The sequence below is a fragment of the Daphnia pulex genome, chromosome 5 (genome assembly GCF_021134715.1).
Source record: "Daphnia pulex isolate KAP4 chromosome 5, ASM2113471v1".
Classification (NCBI taxonomy): Eukaryota; Metazoa; Arthropoda; class Branchiopoda; order Diplostraca; family Daphniidae; genus Daphnia; species Daphnia pulex.
In genome coordinates this window covers 6,181,066-6,200,080 of record NC_060021.1, presented here as the reverse complement: position 1 = coordinate 6,200,080, position 19,015 = coordinate 6,181,066, and the positions used below count along the sequence as shown (strand labels likewise).

Below are 19,015 nucleotides of genomic sequence, written 5' to 3'. Positions count from 1 at the left end.
GTTGAAGTTCTGTTCCCACCGCGATTTCCACAGCAGGTCGACATAAATAAAATAGAACTAGATGTCGTCTTTTTTGTATATTTGAAGCGGTGCGGAAGGTGCGTTAGATCATCCGCATCACCCTGAATACATAATTGAGGCGTTACGTCATGCTCACCCCCTCCTTTCTTGAAGGACCATAGTGTTGGCTGTCGCGTGAATAAACCATATACACAGTACCAACACTTAAAGCTGTGTGCAGCGCATAATATTATAGAGTAAACGCGCCAGCATCGGACGAAGATACGGGGGTGGTAAACAACACTGTTTGACGTTTTATTGAGCACCGAAGAAGAAGAAGAAGAAGAAAAAACATATCGAGTAATGAGAAGATGAAGAAGCTTTATATGTATATAGGCCTATATATATATTATAGTCTAGCTCCATTAATGTATTATATGCTTCTCATCTTTTTCAAACCACCCCATTTTTTTACTCTCTTCTTCATCCCTCACATAATTCGTCCGTACACCCCTCGGTCGTTCACTTTCCTTCCAGTTCCATCTTCACTGAGCTGTTAACTGGCCGCAATCTTTGTTTACTACGTCTACAAGGAATTAACTTGCCGCTGCTTCCACTGTTTTCACAACCAGTAAAATCATCGCTTATCCTCTCCTTTGTATCTTCTCGTCTTCTCCGTCTTTGCGCATCTTTGTCATCCATGTAATCACGGGACTTAAGCGCATTTTGTAAATGAATCTGTCTTCCATTTCACAATTCACCATTACTTACAGCCGGCTTGGATTCTCGTGCTCCCTGCCAACAACTACAGCACGGTAATTTGCGGTCTAACATTAGTAGACTGTTCTCACCTGGGCTTTGTTCTTCGGTTTATTTTATTTCATTTTCAAATTATTTTGACATTCATTGTTATTTTTAATTTTTCTTCTCAATTCCTGATAGAGTTCATTATTAACTTTTTCCATGTTTTCAGGGCGCGCTGCCTTACAGAAGCGAATAATGACATTGCTTATACGTAAAATTGAACATTTTACGCCTGGGTTCCTACTGGTTAAATTCCATTTAATTTAAATAGTTCACTAGATCCAATTTTTAACATTTTCTTTGGCATGGGAAGATACATTAAAATATTGGGATATCGCTACCAAGGAGTTACAGTCTTATCCGAAAGCTCGCGTGGAAGAAGGCCAAACCAATGAATCTTTTCACCGATCAGCCGGCAACCGGAGAGCATCTCATTAGAGCATGGAACACGAACGGAACTTGTTTTTTTTTTTTTTTGGGGGGGGGGGGGGTGGAAATACCCAGGCATGTTTATTACATTGTTACTCAAACTAGGATCAAGTCAACGAGTGGGCTAACATGACTGGTTTCCTTTGTGCACTCGGAGGCGTTTGTCTGCAGCCACGCTCTCCCCGACCGATTTTATTTTCGACGTCAACCCCTTCAGGCGGAGTAATTGATCGGAAATCAAACGTAAATTCTTTAAAGCTCACAACTAATTTAAGCGATGTTGGTTAACTCTTGTTTTTAATGCAGCTTGTGGCGAACAATTTAAGTCAAATGTAAAGATAATAATCAGCACTACTCGGTAACTTTCATTCGTGGGACACCTTCTTCCGTTCTGCGGATGTTGTTGTGCGTCAACGAAAAATTCGGTACTCAAATCCAGAAACATTTCAAGGAACTAGTAGGCCACGAAATGGCACCTGCTCTGTAGGCTACCCTATCCTCTTTGACCAAATTAAGGCACTCGTGGAAAAGTTTTTTTATAACACTGGTCAGGTTGTATTAACAAATCACACACGCAGTTCACCGAGCACGTCATTTTTATCACGAAGAATGTGTTAGAAAACAGTAATAACAAGATCGACACACCTGCAGAGCATTTGAGTGTAACCAGTAGCCTATTGATGATGCCTATGATGCTTGCAATTGTCCGGTGGATTTCGTACTTCGCCGGATTACACATGAAACCTGATGGCAAGGGACCATTCTTTTCAAATGTTGACAAATTCTGTTTACAGAAATCTGGTAATCTCCATGTGGGAGTCAATCATTCCTGGTGGAGCAATTTAGTGTGTCAGAGATACGACATTACAGAGAATTCAAAATTTCAAATTCTGAAATCGGTTACAATTTCAGGCAGATTGTGTACCGTGGGCACGGTATTTTTGCAACGTTTGTCTACCTAAAAGAGGAACGCAGATTTCTTTAGGATTGCAGAAAATAATTAGTGGAAAAGTTTTTTGTGATAGAGTAATTGGAGACTGCGTTATTTTGCCAAGACCGATTTTCGCGAGATTTTCGTTCATAGTTTCCCCTCTGAATAGCGGCCTACCTTCGTTTTCGTTTATGACTTCGTTTTCGATATTCCGCTGCATTCTTTTTATTACGATAACGAAGTTCGTGTGTCTCCCCATTACTATCACATTTTGTAATACAAACACTTTCATTAAAATTTTTTTATTTTTATTTCGTTTAAAACTAATAAGATCTTTTCTACGAAAACGAGACTTTTGAAACTGAAAAATCCTGAATACTACTTCTATGATAATATGTAGGATTTCAGAAAGAATAGCGTATTTAGGGATTAACATATAGGATTCGCTATACTTTGCATGCCGTTCTTATCCTGTCTTTTATACTGTACCAATCCATCCATTTGGCATTCGATGTTTTAAAATTCGCGCAACCTAATCGGAAACTTTATACATCTCCTACATCTAGCGGTAAAGAATGAAACCCCACCGCAGATTTTATTATAGCCGTTCTAGTGTCGCAATATTTTTTCCCGTTCTACTTGTCGCTTAAATATGGACGTTCTAGTGTCGGGTGGGCGTTCTAGTGACGCATTCAAAATACATCTAGTGACAAAGAATCATTCCCTAAGTTCTAATGTCGCAAAAACCGTTCTACTGTCGCAGAGGTTTCCGTCCTATTGTCGTTACTAAAATGTGGACGTTCTAGTGCCGCAGCGGAATTTAGAGGTTTTTCCGTCCTAATGTCGTGGCTAAAATATGGACGTTCTAGTGTCGGAAGGGCGTTCTAGTGTCGCGTTCTAGTGACGCATTCGATTAGTCCTTGTGGTTATTAGTCCCAATGTCTACATGCCAATGGAGGATGGGGTGGGACAAATTTATGATTTAAAAAACTGTATTGATAAAATGCCAATACTTCCCAGCTAAAGTCACTTGCGGTTAATTTTCCCCGTATATTTTATTTTAAAATTAATAATCTGATAGACTTTTATTTCAAACCTATCGAATTTCTAACTATCAGATTACATCACCCTACTTGAATCCCCACCTTTTTTATCAGTAAATTATCTTAAATATAATAAGATCTACATGTCTATTAAGCTGTATATAGGAGCGTGCCGAAACGGAGCTACGCCCACTACGTAACACAATGCATACTTCTGTACATAAACTGGGCCAATGACTAGTAGCGCCCCTAGCGGAATTTTGGGGGGGGGGGGGGAAACTTGATTCAGAATCTCACAGAATCCTCGTAGAATCTCTCAGAATCCCTCAGAATCTCTAGAATCTTTGAGATTCTGAATCCTCGTACACCCAAATTTAAAGTTGCCAACCCCTCGCAAATATTTTTATCATATGAAGTTTGCCGCCTCCTTTGCAACTCAACGCTAAACAAAACATGTTTTATTAATGTTAAGTGTTATTATGAATGTTAAGTGTGCACACTTGTCCACTGTGTAACAAGCAGTTACTCAGCTGTGGTGAAATTGTTATGACATGCGACTTGTTAGATGTCAATTTCTAAATTTGAACCTTCACTCACCAATTTATCTTTTTTTTCTTTTCCAGCTCGGACCCAGCCCTTGCTGTATACATGTGAAGATATACAAACAAATCTTGACGATGATTAATGGTAACAACGTCCTACACTCGACTTCGAGCCTTGGAATATGAAGAGTGAAAGTTTCCGACTTAAAAAATACGTATGTACACGTGATTTAAAAAAATACACGGATTAATCTTTGTACATGTTGGGAAGACTCCAAGTCTAATAACTCAAAATGAAAATAAGCAGTGAGAAAACATTAATGATGTGGCATTACGTAATCGCCAGACAGCCAGCTCCAGTCGCCTGTCCAGTGTCATCCGCCAGGTTTGGAATCATGTAATAGCTGCTAGCTAGCCCAGTGGGAGGAACTATTCATGGCCACTTAGCTCGACTAATGTTAGGTAAGTCTGCGCGTATGCATGTAGGATTCGAAAGTACAACCGGAACAATCCACGCGGAAACTTGCAAGCCCCCCTCCATAAATTGTTAATCAACCGAACATCCGTTCACCAATATATATAACACCGCCTCCAGTCAATTCTCATTTCGATTTATTCTCACAATGTTTGTTTATTTCATAATCGCCTGCGAGGTGTGCCTCAGCGATTTTGATGAACTGGTCTGGTCTAAGAAACAAATGATGTCCCATTTTCTCACGAACTATAACTGAAAAGTGACTTCCTCGGCAGCTCCCAGCAGAGTCCTTTCGCTGCAATCAGACTGATCTGCTCTATAGCTCTCACCGCTCTCACTAGGTTCTGGAAAAGAGAAAGAGATATAAAAAGATTTCTTGGCAATAATCCCACGAGCTGTAAACGCGAAATAATCCTTGCAAAATATAGACTAACGTACTCAACAAATTGGAAAGTGCAAGTCAAGCGAAAACAGAAGACTGACCGATAGAATTCGATATTTCAGAAATAAAAGAAGGTTCATGTTGTCAAGTCCCTAATTGGACTAGATCAAACTGAAACCAAAGCAAACCTTTTTATCTTTTCACTTGGAAATGTCACCTTTGAAGTTGTGTAAGGCTTCGTGATCCGACCATACAGGCGAATTTCATGGAAACCCCCGTCACGCCAATTTAACTGCATTATAAGTTGCCTATTCCCCCCCCCCCCCAGTCTGTCCCACTCTCTCTAATAAATTATTTCGTCATTCCACTGTCGAGATTAAGTCTGTCGGATTTACAATTTCGTTGTTTGAAGTTCGCCAAAAACACAAAACAGTAACTCCCCTTTCTCTCATTGCGTCCTGTTGGCTCAGCTTGATCGGTTATGTAGGCCACGTGCAGACAATATAGTAAATATAGACTACCTACCTGCATTATAAAAATAGCATATGGCTGATGATCTATATACAAAAGGTTACTGTTTTTACGTGATCGTCTTTAAAAGTTACATTTTCGACAGCACGCGATTGGCAGATTACGAGCCGGTCACCGGGTCGCTGATACCAAACACGAGAGAGACCACGAACAAAAGATAATACTTTTGTGTACACATTACCTTGATCAATATATCGATTTGGGAATTTATACACCTGCACCGATTGAATTCACTAGGCTACACACCTACGATTCAAACAAAAGTGTTTTCAATAAACATAAAAATAGTTTTTTTTTTCTCTCTTTCTTTCTCTTTTAACAAAAGAGCATCGGCGGAAGGAGGTTTCCCCACACACAGGTGGTGGCCGTGTAGGTTTATTTTTCCCTCCATTTCCGGCCCTGAGCCGGAGGCAGCTTGTTGTTGCTCCTAGATGGCAGCTGGAACTTCAGTTTACAGTTTTTTTTGTTAGTCAGTGCGAGTTATCTGTCAGAGTCAGGCGGGTTTTGTTGATATAGAAATTAACACGTGAACCTGTTTGCTGCAAAGAACGCTTTGTATTGCTACTCGCCTAGCCACAATCGTCAACAGCACTGAGTCCCCCTCTCTTATTCCTTTGTCTGGGTAGGTCCTTCTCCCCCTCTCTTCTTTCCTGGCTATCCTGCGTTGCCGCACTGTCCAGTTTGTTTATCTTTTATACTCAACACCTCCCCTCAAACTGGACCCCCAAAAATAAACATGAGCACAGAATACACAGCATATTTGAATCAGACATAAATACTAGGTTCAGTGTCACAAGACAAATAATAAGAAAAGAAATATCAGCCTCCTTTAACTCTTCAGTTACACCTCCCCTACACCCCGAACGCCAATCTTGTCACGGAGATACTTGAAGCGTGGAGCAGCCAGGGGTTTCGTGAGTGCATCGGCCAGTTGCTCCTGGGAGCTTACATAGTTTATCATCTCTTCTGTCATGTCGATCGTAACGCTTCCTTTTTCTGTCCGCTTCTTCTCCTTCTCTCTCACGCCGGCGTTTGTATTGACGGCATTGAGCTCTAACATGCGTAGTGGAGTTGCACTCCCAGCATGTTCTCGGTATACCAGCATGTTGACTGGAAGGGTGGCTTTTTCCTTTGTTCTGACCGTACTGGGCAGGAAGTGCTTGCTCTTTGTGCTGTGATTCATCTCTGTTCGGCTTACTGAGATAGGCAGTATCAGATGTCGATTTTGCTTCTTCGTCGTTGCGCAGGCTCTTGTCCAATGCTATAAGGCGAGTAGTCAGTTTCTTGAGAGTTTTCTCTGCAACAGGCGTGCTGTCCCATGCAAAGGCAAAAACACGGAACTCTGGAGGAAGCGACATGAGTATCTTTGCCATTATTTGATTATCATCAATAGCTATGTTGAGGCTCTTCAGACGGAATGCTATCTGTTCCAACTCAGTCAGGAAGCTTGATACACTTTGGCTTGGTCGAAATGTGCATCCATAGAACTTTGTCCACAATAGAGGTGCATTGTCTGCGGCATCTTCTTCATACTCAGTCTCCAATTTCATCCACATCTCTTGGGCTGTGCTACAAGACATCAGGATCCTTGATTGGTCTTCTTTGATGGCGCCAAATATGTTCTGCATTGCCGTGGTATTTCTCTTGTTCCAGTTGGTTATATCAGCTGCATTTTCAATCACCTGGTCAGCATTGCGTCTCTGATTGTGGTAACAAAACGAGAAGATGGTTAGGTTTGTGATATCCATGGCAGCCTCACATTATCTCAATGTGGAATCTCCCTCACATCATCTCGATGTGGAATACCTCTCACATTATCTCAATGTGGAATCTCCCTCACATCATCTCGATGTGGAATACCTCTCACATTATCTCAATGTGGAATCTCCCTCACATCATCTCGATGTGGAAAAACACTCAGCTGTCTCCTAGATGCTTGCAACTCTAGCACACACTTGTCCACCATCATATGATGGAATTTAGCCAGAGTGACCAAACAGATTGAGAAAGAAACACAAAAAAGAGAAATGTCCAGCAAACACAAACACACAAAAAACAAAATCAAGTGGCAGAGATTAAGCACTCACGCCGGGATCTAAGTTTGTCAATTTAATAGTTGGTACCACGCCACAGATAGGCATCTCATATCGCGTTGTTGTCAGGCACGGATCACACACATAAAGAAAACAATAAATCATCAATAAACTTACTTCAGCAGGTTGCCGTTGAGTCCCGTTCACGACTTCCCAAAGCTCAACACTTTGTAACGCCAGCTTCATTCCAAATTTCCAAGACGCGTAGTTTTTCCCATTCAGACACCATACAACATGGCGGCGGCCATCTTTCTCCATCACTCCAGAAAAGAATTTCTAATTTCTTGGGAACAGTTAGCCGGGGACACACACAAAAAAAAATAATTGTTCAGACAGAGTAGCTGTTAGCTGTGCGTACAGCTGGGCCCATAACCTGTTGATATAGAAATTAACACGTGAACCTGTTTGCTGCAAAGAACGCTTTGTATTGCTACTCGCCTAGCCACAATCGTCAACAGCACTGAGTCCCCCTCTCTTATTCCTTTGTCTGGGTAGGTCCTTCTCCCCCTCTCTTCTTTCCTGGCTATCCTGCGTTGCCGCACTGTCCAGTTTGTTTATCTTTTATACTCAACAGGTTTGTGCTGGCCTGTGCAAAACTTTCGTTTTCTAAATGTGTAAGTCGGCTCGTGTTACATTTTCACTGTTCTTGTATTTATGTCACAGTGTTGGTTTCAGTGTTTTCCCCTCGACGTATCAAGTTGGATTCGCGATATTTTTAGTTGTATAGATGATGTTGTGAGCTGAGATATTACTCGGTAACTTTTTCGATGGGAATATATTGGACTATCATTATAGTGTGTGTCTTTAGCCTTGGCAGTTCGTTCGTCGGTTCCCATAATTCACTTTTCCTATTCTTTTTTGTTTTCTCTCATTATAGAAGCTTTTTTCAGGGACTGAACGAAAGCTTGACATCCTTGGCATGTGGCTGTGACAGAAAAGAAAGAAAACCAACATTCCTGTTCCATTCCATCTTTTTAAATTAATGAACCAGTAATGGAAGTACCAGGAAAGAATAGCAATTTCCACATTGAAGATCACCATTCCACTCCATCCATAAATCAAAGTGAAGAAGATTATTTGAGAACAACATGGGGGAAACTTGGTGTTGGCAAAGATGGGTACCTAGACCAGTCACAGCTAGCACTCGTTTGTGAGTGCATTGGAATGGAGAAATTATCAGATGAGGTGAGTTAACGAAAAAATACAGTGTCATTCACTGCATTAAACATTTACATTTCTTTGCAGGTGATAGCTCAACTTTTTGACAAACTTGACTTAGACCACGATGGTCGAATCAGCTTCGGTGAATTTTTACACTTATTCCAAAACGTCAGGCCCGGAAAAGGAGATATTTCCTTGGAAGCCGAGGTATGGGTACATCGTGCCAACTTACTTACTGGAGCTACGACTAAATTCCATTATCCAACAATACGGGATGTTTTCAGAACTACGAGCCAAACAACTGGGGGATCGCATCTACAAATCGAAATAACGGGTCGTCAGTTCGCTCAGAAATGCTCATGATGCCATCGCAGTCTACAATGGCTCTCTTCAGCAATATCGATCCAGCTGGAACAGGGTAAGTCGAAACCGTGCATATAGTTTTATCTTTGTATTCGTCAACATGACATGGAAATGACAGGAATTTGAGAAATGTACCAGGTTGATGTACTGAGAGAGAGCGAGAGATATGTAAGTAAATAGGAAAACACGGCAGAATGAAAATAAGGCTCAAGAACATTCGTTAATACTGTTTTCTTGCACTCAGAACAATTTAGGAGATTGATTTTTGTTAGGCATTTTGCCATCAGGGTGGTAGTGTCTGTAGTATAGGAACATAAACACGAGACCAAGAATAAAACACACAAAAGTACCGATCAGGGCGGGAAGGTGATACCAGTGGGTTGCGCTTTCAGGTAACAGAAACCATAGGACTATCATAGTCGTATTTTCAGCTGCCATCAACAAGTAGTAAACCGAGTACTTGACTCTGGTGGCAGTCGCTTTCACGTTGATCATGACGAATGTAAACATCCAACCGACGACGATGTTGTAAAAGAATTCTCCGCAGTTGTTTCTCTTTCCGTCAGGCGTCCCGCAGAAATGAGTGCGCTGTAAAGAAAGGAAGCCACAGCAATTACTTAAGTTTAATGCCTTGATTTTTACACGAGTGCGTACCTGCAATAAAATCCAAATAACCATCAGTCCCCAATGTCCGCCCAATGCGATGAAAACCTCTCGCTTGTGTGCACTAGCGAAAAGGGCCAAGGCTAGTACGCGAGAGGCAACTTGAAAGGTGTGCCAGAGAAATGTTGTTGCTGATCCACCTACACTCATTTGAGGCTTATCCGGCATGGCGTAGCGTAAAGTTCTCTGATAGCTAGTCAGGGACCAAGCCAAAGACATGAGAGATGTTAACGATGAAAATGACTGCACCAGGACTGTAGAATTTCAATGAAAGAATGAATTCACCGCGGGAGATTCAAAAAACAAATTAAAATGCACCTGTGATGATGTAATCGTTTTCTGAGTGCGTCTGAGGAGGGCGTCGTGCCAAAATGTAAATCTGCAAAATGAGCTGGGGCGCATCCTGCATGAAACTGTGCATCAGGTCTAAGATGGCAATATCGCGTTCCTCGTGCAACAGCAGATTGTAATAATCCACTTGCTTCTTTATTTCAGTTTGTTGCTTCGGCCATGGGCAATAGGGTCCCTGAACGTTGATGCGTTGCAATCGAGACTTGCGACTTTTGATTCCGTAGTAGAGCAAATCGATGTATCTGTTGCAAGACAAATTGTTAAGATTACATTATTATTCCGCTAAAATAATGTTTAAAGTTCAAATCACCTGAAAACAGGGCCCAGTAGGAGAATGTGTACGATGATGCGGAAACCCCACCAACATTTTGAGAATCCCGGTCGTGATGAAAACATGCGTCTTGCGGCTTGATAATCTTCGTTGAGATACCTATTTGATTTAGTAGTGTAAATTGCATTGATGCGTTGATCGAGACAATGTTTAAAGTTGATACCAGTAGAGACTGAAAGCGTTGACAGTGACTGTTGGTACGACAATCAAAACAACGGTGAGAGAAAACCACCAAATCGAGTCTGGCTCAGCCCAGAGCACGTAGGCAGTAGCTATATCAGAACCGTGATCGAAAAAGGAACCAAAAATGGAAAATAAGACACCGAAAATGCTCCAGTTATTAAACTCTGGCAGTGGAGGAGGTTTGTGTAGATAGACATCTCCACGATCTATGATCTGAATAGGAAAATACGTGCGTTTAATTTTGACAGTTCTTTGTTCATTATTTGTAGCATACTTTGTTGATGTTGCTGCCTATGTTGCGAACTTCTCTGTTGACATGGTCCCCAACTTGGCCAGGGATTCTGTGTACCTCTTTCAAGAAAGCAGGAGGCCTCACAGGAGGGATATACGAGCTGATATCCATCATTTGTGGGACATGAACATTCACTCTTGGGAAGGCAGAGAAGGCACCCTGTCTTCGTGAGCTTTTGTCTGTCATTGGCAATGCATTGTCTGCCAAAACAGCAACCTTGCACTAAAGAAATTGAGTTGTAAATCTCTTTTTATTGAAATACCCTTAGTTTCAGGCAGTGAAATGGTGTCCTCATTGGGTAGGGCAGGGTACAAGGAGTTTGTGGTTGAAATACTGCTAGGAGTTCCGGGGCCCACTGAAGAAGAAAAGTGAATGACATGGGGTCCTCCACTGTTTTTATCACCCATTGTTGTATGCTGTAGCTGCCAGACTAAGTTATGATAGGTACCGCGTGTCCTGCAATCACGAAACAAGTTATAAATTCAGTCATACAATAGCCGATATAACTACTAATAAAGTTCTCACTGTGTCAGTATGAATCGACTGTGAAAGGGTGGGGGGGAGAAGAGACTCAGTAGCTCCACATTGGCCTACATAAATTGGTAAACAGTTAGTAGCTTGGAAACTCGATGCCAGTTCACCGCGTGAGTCACCCCCCTGTGCACTGGAATGCTGCTTCTGGTTTCACGTATGCTCCATGCGGAAACAATTTTGACGTTTTGTGTTGCTTGTCGTCACCTAGCAACGACGTGGCAGCCGAATTTTTCCTTCTTTGTTCTGGGCCCCCGTGGGCGTCTTTGATGTTTTTGAAAAACTAAGGATGGAACGAAGGCCGATGCTAACTGCCTTAAAAACTACAACAGAGTGTCTGAATCAGGTCTGAATGGAGACTTAACAATTGAAAGAAAAGTGCGAAAAAGATGCGCGTCCTTGAATTCCACAGGCAGAAAAAGTTAATGATTGCCGCATCCGGTTTTGCCAGCGATTTTTAATGGATCCGCCGTTTTTTTTTACTTTGTTCCGCCTATAACTGCATTTTTTTACAACCCGCGGTTTACAGTCGGTTCATTCTGTGGTGCCCGGGGCTGATTTTTTAAATGTCACAACACAACACATGCAGACATCTGTTGGAGAACAGGAAAACAGTCAGACTTGTACATTACTAGAAAGCCAACTCAAATAATATTAGAAAATATTCTTGATACCGTGGTGACATTTGCGGGTTTCAAATGTTGTTCTTGTTGGTCGACTTCGTACGGTAGATGATCTCTTTTCTCCGGTTGAAACACCATCTTACGACTGCTGTTACGGTCATACGCCGCGGACCGCTTTACCCATTTCAGTAATCGAGCGGGGCTTTTTGACAGTTCCGTCATGCAAGGTTTCAATTGTTTCAGGACACACTCGTCGTCGTACCTCAAATAACACACTTGAAACGCGGCCAAGTGTTATCGAGTCACGATTGCAGCACTAAAAGATCATGCGTATTGATAACATGACACGCTTTTTAGGATCGTAAATAAACTTGTTCGAGTGCCCTAAAGTTTTTTTTACGATTTTATTATATCAATTTGTGTTTTTTGTGTGTCAATAGATTTGCAACTTACGATGCCACGGTCGAGTGCCTCCGATCAATGGGCGTTGTTCACGCTTCATCCCTCCTGGAGGCGCTTAGTTTCCGCCATCATCCGTCCAAAAGAATTAGCCTTCGTGAACTGGTCTGCGCTCTCCAAGAAGAAATGAACGCCGGATTGGAGAATGGTCTGCTGGCCAATAGTGGACCGAGTGGCGCTGCCTTACACGCCGGAGTCTTATTAATTCAACACGAACTCTCGTCTGTCCGGTAAACTTCTTGTCTTCGCTATCAGTTGAATTATTCACGAAAGAAATTGAATTTTGAGCAAAGAATTAAAAATCAAACAATAGGATGATAACAAAAATTTCAAATAATCAAAAAGGAATAACCACAACCGGTATTGGACATTGTTGAAAAATTAATCCCCCCCTCCCAGTTAGGCTATCTTGGGACTTTTTGTATTCAGCTGGAACTTGTTGCGTGAGCGCTATCATGGTTAAGCCACTTGTAAGCTCTTATCCATTTGTGTAGCATTTATGCGGGAACATGTAGCCGTTTTTTCCCACTTGGCGTGGGCCCAATGTCCTTGATTTGTTGATACTAGACGGTTACAGACGTTGGATATAGTGTGTGAGTTGTGGAAACGTTGGAGCCAAGGGGGTGGGACAGGAGATTTCCATAATTAGACGCCAACATATTTCCAGTCTTCCTTGTGTTTTTTTTTCTTTTTTCCCTTTCTTTCCTTCTAATTTTGTGCATTTTCTCTCCCCCGCGTTGGTTTCTGATGGCCTCTCGTGTGTGTGTGTTTGTACGGCGCTATCGTTTTCAGGCTGACAGTAGAACACGCCAGTCGCGAGAGCGAGAAACTCCGCAGCGACTTGCAAGAGGCCAATCAGAGGTCGTCGCTTTTGGCCCAGGAAGTTGACGAGAACCACGCCAAACAGGAGTCCATACGGCGAACACAATTCAAGTAAACTCTTAAATCTTCTCTCGCCCTCTTCCCTGTCTATTTTGATAGCACTAAATAAAAGCAAATCGTGACTCGTTCTTCTTAAAATAGGCAGTTGGAGCAGCGGCACGCGGATCAGCTGCGCTTGGTCCAAGAGGTCGCACAGGCCGATCGCGATCAGCTGGTGAGTCAGCTCCAACAAGACCTGGACAAACGGCAGCAGCAGCTGCTTCAGACCAAAGAGGAAGAATCGCGACTAAAAGAATCTTTGCAAGCCATGAGCGAGGTGAGATTTTTTGGAAAAAATTATGACTTCCTCTCATACGTGAAGGTCGTCGTCGTCGTCGTGTGAGAAAAAGGGGGGGTATGAGTTCCAGACGTCTCGGTCAGCTAAGGAAAATTGGCCACGAGAGATTATCTGTAAATGTCTGTCAACGACGGGCTTGTCCGTATTTTTGAAAGGGTTCCAAGAAATGTGGTTTTTCGGTGACGATGAGCTGCAACAGGCGCCCGTCTGGCGAGATTATCGTTTGGTCGTTTATCATCATCCGCTGATGGGTGACAATAAAGAAGTATCCAATTTATTTACTCTTTTTTTTTTTTTTGGTTTTTGGCTGATCGATGTTTCAGGATAACGCCAGGTTGTCGGCCGAAAACGCCAATTTGACAGAAAAGCTGGCCAGTTCCGAAAGGGCAAACGGCCGACTCATCCAGGAGCTCGACGGCGTTTCACTGGTAAAAATATTATTATACCGTTTTGCCTTTTCTTCCTGCTTTCCTGCTTATAATTGATTGATTGAAATGACGTTTACATGCGTCATGCCGAGTTGGATCGTCAAGTCGCCTTGTCCTTTTTTTTTATTATTTCTTCTTCTCCATTTTTTTACCACGTCATTCTCACAAATTTCATTATTGCATCTTGTCGAATACAGATGGCCGAATTAGAGTCACGCTGCGAAGCTTTGGAAGAAAGCCAGCGCCATTCCCTCACCGAGCAGTTAAATCGAATGTCAGCCGAAAATCTCCAACTACGTGACCGAACCGATGAGCTCTCTGCCGAAATCGAATTACTTCGCGGACAATTGGCCGCCGCCAGGTTTATTATCTTTTCAGAAAGCCCCTTTTTTATTTTATATTGTCCATCGGCTATTACGCGTATCTAATGATTGTGTGTATTTGTTTTCATTGGCCACGCTCAGGTCCGAATGCGTTGGGCTGGGCCCAGCTTGGCGCTCGGAGCCGACAATGTCGGGCGCCGTTAAACGTCGCAACGGCGAAGAGGAAGTTATCGAAGATCACGTAGGCAAAGTTCGCAAGCGGGAGGCAATGGCCATGGGACTCTACAGCTCTGAAGTCTCGCCCCGTCCTCTGTCTGATAATCAAGTATGTGTGTCACCATCCCGGCTGACGTTTAGAGCTTCCTGTCGACAGAGGACAAAGGGAGAAATTCTCTTGTCCAATGTCTTGATTTCCTCTTGCTCATTCTTTTCTCTCTCTCTTTATCTATTTAGAATGGATGGAAGGAAGAAGGGCGCAGTGTCAATGCCGACCAGAGTTTAGCGGCCCAGTTGCAAGAAGTCAAACAAGAGCAGTGCGAGTCCGGCCCTGTCGTCAACTCGGCTGGAGGATCCACCATTAAAGAGCAGCTCAAACGTGTCTTTGAAAAACTGCGCCTTCAAATTGTCGAAGAGTTCCTAGAGGTGCGTCCTTCTTCTTTTTAATGAGTGAAGTGAATTCGAATTTAGTCTGTTACTTACTACATACGACCGTGGATTTGAATAGGGCAACGATAGCGTCGCCACACTCCAGAACCAGTATCGCAGCGTCTTGGTCCAACAAGAGGAGAGACACGCCGAGGAGAAACGGAGCCTGTTCGAGTCTCACCTGCTCAAGCTGTCGGCCCTCGAAGCTCAATTGGCCGAAACGCAAATTCGGAACGAGGATCTAGTTCAACTTCAAACAGTAAGCGCCAACCGGGCGACCTGTCTTGCGTGTTAAACTTGATTTGTCTCTATCCCCCCCTCACTATTTTTCCTCCTGGGCTATCGACATCTCGATTGAATATTGATGTTTGTTTCTGATTGCAGGTCATGGAAGCTGAACACGAAATGGAATTGAAGGAGCTGCGCCAACAACTGAAACGCGTCCACTCCAAGGACTCGAAACAGGAAGAATACGTAAGAAATCAAAAAAACAAAAAAGGAAGAAGGAAAATAACGAGTTCTTTAACGCGTAGAACAATCGCTAGCTTTTATTTTTTTCTCTTTGATTTTTTCTTTCTTTCTTTCTGTTTTTATGATTGGCTTAAATTATTCGACGTTTGATTGCATTATCAACCGTTTTCTTTTCCTTATTTGGCTTCGACTCTGCTTTTCTGCCCGGAATAATTTCATTGCGGATATTCTTCGATTGGCCGTTTGCTGCACGTACACAGCCAGAACTAACCTCTCTGTTCCAACTATTGCGGGTATATTAAAAAACAAACACACAATCAACAACAACAACACACAAAACAAGAAAACAAAACAAAAAACCTCATACTGATTCCCTTGCTAACCAATCTGCACTAACCTTATAAAAAAGTCACGTGCCCGAGTGACAGCTGATTTTTCAGGACCTAATTAACTTTCCACTCTCTCTCTCTCTCTCTATGGCTATTTTTCTACGTCAGTGTGTCTTATCCGTTCCTACTTGCATTCCTTAACCGTCGGCTGTAGAGCCGAGAGAGACAGCCGATCAATCGCGATCCTTGCTCCTTTTTTTTTTCATTTATCAGACAACGTAAAACTTGTTCACACGAATTCCTATTATTGACCAATTCGACCCCATATTCCTGCACTTAAGACAAGAATCCTTTTGCGCAAACTCTGTCTCTCTGTGTGTGTGTAGTATACACCCGGCAATCGTGCGAGCATTGTTGGGTTTCGCACCATCTGTCATGTTGTCATTCTTGGACGGTATTCCTTGTTTCTTTGCAGGAGAACTTGACCGAGGCCCTGGCCGACTTGGATGCCGCCCTAGAGAAGGAACTGAGCCGGGATTGCGAGCACGATTCTGCAGCCTTGCAGGCGGAGGAGAGCACCACCAAAGTCGAAGAGTTGGAGAAACAGTGCAAAACGTTGGAGAGTGAACTCGACTCTGTCAAAGGTTTGTAGGTTTTCCCTCTTGTCTTTTGATTCAAATTAACCAATTTGTCTTTGTTTTTTCTTCATCGATATTACAGTGGAAATTGTCAAGATATTGATCGACAACGAAGAACTGCGCCTTAAAGTCAGACATCAGCAAGAGGATCTTGAAATGGAGCAAAAAGAAGCGGAAGAGCGGATGGAGGAGAAGGTCGAGTTCGAGACGGCTTTGCTTCAGCAGCGGATCAAGCATCTCGTTCGAGACCTTGAGGATGAAAAACAGCGAAATCAGATGGAGAAAAACGCATTGGAGGAAGACCGTCGCGATCTGGAATCTCGATTGGACATGCTCCGTACGGAATTCGACAGACTGGACGAATATTGGCAGGTATTATTAGAAGAAAAACAACTTTTACGCTCGGATTGATCGAGATTTAAACCGATTACATTATTTCAGTCCAAGCTAGACGAAGAAAGAGAAATCTACGATCAAGAACGGGATTCGACGGATGAAAAGTTTCGGTCCCTCGAGCTCAAAATCAAGGGTAAGCTATTGATTACAATGAATGAAATTGATAAATTTCTTATCGTTTTTTTTTCTTTTCTTTCATTCTTGGTGACAGAATACGAGGAATTACTGGGACAGGGCGATAACTCGAGTACGAGTAGTCTTTCAACCATCGAAGAGAGAACCAACTGGGAGAAGCAGTTGAATGATTTGGAAGAAGAATCTGAAGCTCAGATTAAACAAATCGCTTTGCTGGAATCGCAGTTGGAGCAACTGCAGAAGGAGAAGGAGGAGGAAGCTGCCAGATCGCAACAAGAGTTGGATGTGATAACGGCCGAACTCGAAGCGACAAAATTGATGTTGGCCGACGTGTTGGAACGAGAGGCGAAATTAATAACCAAATTAGAGAATGTGCGCGAGAATGTTCCCGCCGTCTCCAAGTCACCTCCGAGTCCACACCTAAACCGGCCGCTGTCGCCAACTCCCAAGCCGGGCATTTTACCTTCGGGCTACTCTCCTTTGAAAAGCAAAGGCTGGGCCAAAAACCAACGGTCACCTGCATCTCTGTCACCTTGCAAGTCTTACGAATCCACTATAGATGGCGTCGATGGTAGACAGGTAACCGGTCACTTGTTTTGAATTCAAATTATATATTAAAATGTAAATTTAATTTAAAAAAAAATGAAAACAAGAAAAAAAGGATCTAGAAACTGGTTGTTGATTAATTGATAAAAAAACTGGTTGTTGATTAATTTGAACCATCAGCTTGAAGCTTGATTTGCATTAATTTATTATTTCTTGTATTTGATTTTTTTCCTTCTTATTGATTTCATTATTTAATTTTATTATTTTTTCGATACAGCTAAGGAGATCTCCGTCACTTAACAGTGGATCATCCGAGCCTCATCGAGCTTGTCGTGTCGACATTAGCGTTTTTCAATCTCTCAACAGCCGTTTGAAACAGCAGGAGCAACGTTGTAGGGAGCTATGCTACGCTCTACAATGCCAAAAACACCGGACAGAACAAATCATGTTCGGTAAAAATAAAATTCTTGACAAACTATTTTTAGAAGTTAGAAATTTCAGATAAGTAAATATTGAATAAAATGGCCTTTCTGTAGAGGCCATGAAATTTTGAATGTGATTCATCATGATTATCAACACTTAAAACATTTTCAGAAACCAAAGTTCAACACCAAGCCGAGATAAATAGCCTGGAGACGATGATGAAGACGTCCCAAGACACATTACGTCATATGTCGCTTCAGCATAAACAAACGGTAAGCTCAGTGTCATGACATCTCTGCCCATTTGGCGTTGATTGGTAAGGCGGAGGCCAATCAACCCATCTTGATAAGGGAACAAAACATTAAACAGTGTGTTATTTTATTTTAATTTGCGGGTCCCCTCCCTTTTTGATTTGTCTTCGCAGATGGACAAGTTAACTTCGTCAGACTCACTCATCATGGAGCTTTACACGGAGAACGCTCGCCTCTTGGAAACGTTACATCTCCAAAACCTGTCTCACAGCACGGCATCTGGTCTGTCCATGTGATTTTTGCAACATCTTCTTCGAATTCCGATTCCAATCATCACTTATACATAACATTCATCGTGTGTGTGTGTGTGTGTATTTGCGGGAACCCCCAATCATTGTGATCAAAATTCTCAGACAGCTTTACGGAAAATTTTGAAAATTACGGACTTATTTGCGCATTGGGAGAGTCGATTCTGTTTGTTTTAAGCTATTTAACTAATAATTCCTTATAATCCCTCATCCTCACACAATAATGTAACAGACAAACCCCGGCAACTGCTCACTATTGTAATTATAGTCCTATTTTACCGCTCGTCAGATTCTTTCAATCAAAGGCAACTCCTTAATTTTAAATCGAAAGTGCACAATTAATTCATTACGAATAATTTTTTTTTTCAAATATAAATATACCAAACGTTAGTTACCGAGATTTCAATAATACATGATGATTGTGTGTCACACTGAAAACATACGGCTACGGAAATCCTTTTTTCTCCCATTTTCTTCTGGGCAAAGTGTGTTTAAGTTTAACCTCGATGATAATTTTTGGGTTAAATAAGCCCCAAGATGGTCGAGTACATCGAGTATTTGCTCGGAATACGCAATGCTGGACACGTTTTCTCCCAGGTTTCCAAAAATCTCGAATAAGAAAACATTTCTTGAGTCCGATATGCGCGCGCTCGCGCCGCTTCCCCTCCCATAAAAAGGCATCGCCTTTTATGGGCATGGCAGTGAGGATTTTTCAC

The 19,015-nt window shown here is 42.3% G+C and overlaps 3 protein-coding genes across 11 annotated transcripts; 1 reads left to right on the top strand and 2 right to left on the bottom strand.

Annotated features, from left to right (window-relative positions):
• Positions 1 to 4,928: 4,928 nt before the first annotated feature.
• Positions 4,929 to 7,752, bottom strand: LOC124194744. The gene is made up of 2 exons (XM_046589072.1): positions 7,348 to 7,752; positions 4,929 to 6,837 (listed from the first exon to the last, which is right to left on the bottom strand). Exons 1-2 carry the CDS (start codon positions 7,486 to 7,488, stop codon positions 6,013 to 6,015), a joined length of 966 nt encoding a protein of 321 aa, XP_046445028.1. The 5' UTR covers positions 7,489 to 7,752; the 3' UTR covers positions 4,929 to 6,012.
• On the top strand, positions 5,531 to 18,739 carry LOC124194733 (blastoderm-specific protein 25D-like). Of its 8 annotated transcripts, none has more exons than XM_046589042.1 (22): positions 5,531 to 5,638; positions 7,805 to 7,844; positions 8,111 to 8,415; positions 8,476 to 8,598; positions 8,676 to 8,809; positions 12,169 to 12,417; positions 12,980 to 13,120; positions 13,211 to 13,385; positions 13,730 to 13,834; positions 14,032 to 14,195; positions 14,299 to 14,482; positions 14,611 to 14,799; positions 14,882 to 15,061; positions 15,187 to 15,276; positions 15,534 to 15,566; positions 16,078 to 16,246; positions 16,323 to 16,612; positions 16,682 to 16,769; positions 16,848 to 17,350; positions 17,595 to 17,769; positions 17,912 to 18,012; positions 18,165 to 18,739. In XM_046589042.1, exons 3-22 carry the CDS (start codon positions 8,224 to 8,226, stop codon positions 18,285 to 18,287), a joined length of 3,408 nt encoding a protein of 1,135 aa, XP_046444998.1. In that variant the 5' UTR covers positions 5,531 to 5,638; positions 7,805 to 7,844; positions 8,111 to 8,223; the 3' UTR covers positions 18,288 to 18,739. The 8 variants fall into 8 exon arrangements, with proteins under 8 accessions (XP_046444998.1, XP_046445003.1, XP_046444997.1 ...); XM_046589041.1 differs by having other exon boundaries at positions 5,541 to 5,638; positions 8,108 to 8,415; XM_046589047.1 differs by lacking the exon at positions 15,534 to 15,566.
• LOC124194741 (XK-related protein 6-like) lies at positions 8,828 to 12,322 on the bottom strand. 2 transcript variants are annotated; one of them, XM_046589064.1, is made up of 10 exons: positions 12,182 to 12,322; positions 11,780 to 12,112; positions 11,100 to 11,698; positions 10,837 to 11,030; positions 10,557 to 10,774; positions 10,263 to 10,495; positions 10,079 to 10,198; positions 9,736 to 10,010; positions 9,409 to 9,671; positions 8,828 to 9,342 (listed from the first exon to the last, which is right to left on the bottom strand). In XM_046589064.1, exons 4-10 carry the CDS (start codon positions 10,979 to 10,981, stop codon positions 8,995 to 8,997), a joined length of 1,602 nt encoding a protein of 533 aa, XP_046445020.1. In that variant the 5' UTR covers positions 10,982 to 11,030; positions 11,100 to 11,698; positions 11,780 to 12,112; positions 12,182 to 12,322; the 3' UTR covers positions 8,828 to 8,994. The 2 variants fall into 2 exon arrangements, with proteins under 2 accessions (XP_046445020.1, XP_046445021.1); XM_046589065.1 differs by having other exon boundaries at positions 11,780 to 12,044; positions 12,182 to 12,314.
• Positions 18,740 to 19,015: the final 276 nt, after the last annotated feature.

Excerpts from the sequence above, each read along its gene's own strand:
- LOC124194741 (XM_046589064.1), bottom strand. The coding sequence starts at position 10,981 with ATGGGTGATAAAAACAGTGGAGGACCCCATGTCATTCACTTTTCTTCT. Across the intron at positions 10,011-10,078 it reads CTACTGGGCCCTGTTTTCAG|ATACATCGATTTGCTCTACT; the intron begins GTGATTTGAACT and ends GTCTTGCAACAG. Across the intron at positions 9,343-9,408 it reads TTATTTGGATTTTATTGCAG|CGCACTCATTTCTGCGGGAC; the intron begins GTACGCACTCGT and ends CTTTCTTTACAG.
- LOC124194733 (XM_046589042.1), top strand. The coding sequence starts at position 8,224 with ATGGAAGTACCAGGAAAGAATAGCAATTTCCACATTGAAGATCACCAT. Across the intron at positions 15,062-15,186 it reads ATCTAGTTCAACTTCAAACA|GTCATGGAAGCTGAACACGA; the intron begins GTAAGCGCCAAC and ends TTCTGATTGCAG. Across the intron at positions 15,567-16,077 it reads CTCTGTTCCAACTATTGCGG|GAGAACTTGACCGAGGCCCT; the intron begins GTATATTAAAAA and ends GTTTCTTTGCAG.
- LOC124194744 (XM_046589072.1), bottom strand. The coding sequence starts at position 7,488 with ATGGAGAAAGATGGCCGCCGCCATGTTGTATGGTGTCTGAATGGGAAA. Across the intron at positions 6,838-7,347 it reads CTCAACGGCAACCTGCTGAA|AGACGCAATGCTGACCAGGT; the intron begins GTAAGTTTATTG and ends TACCACAATCAG.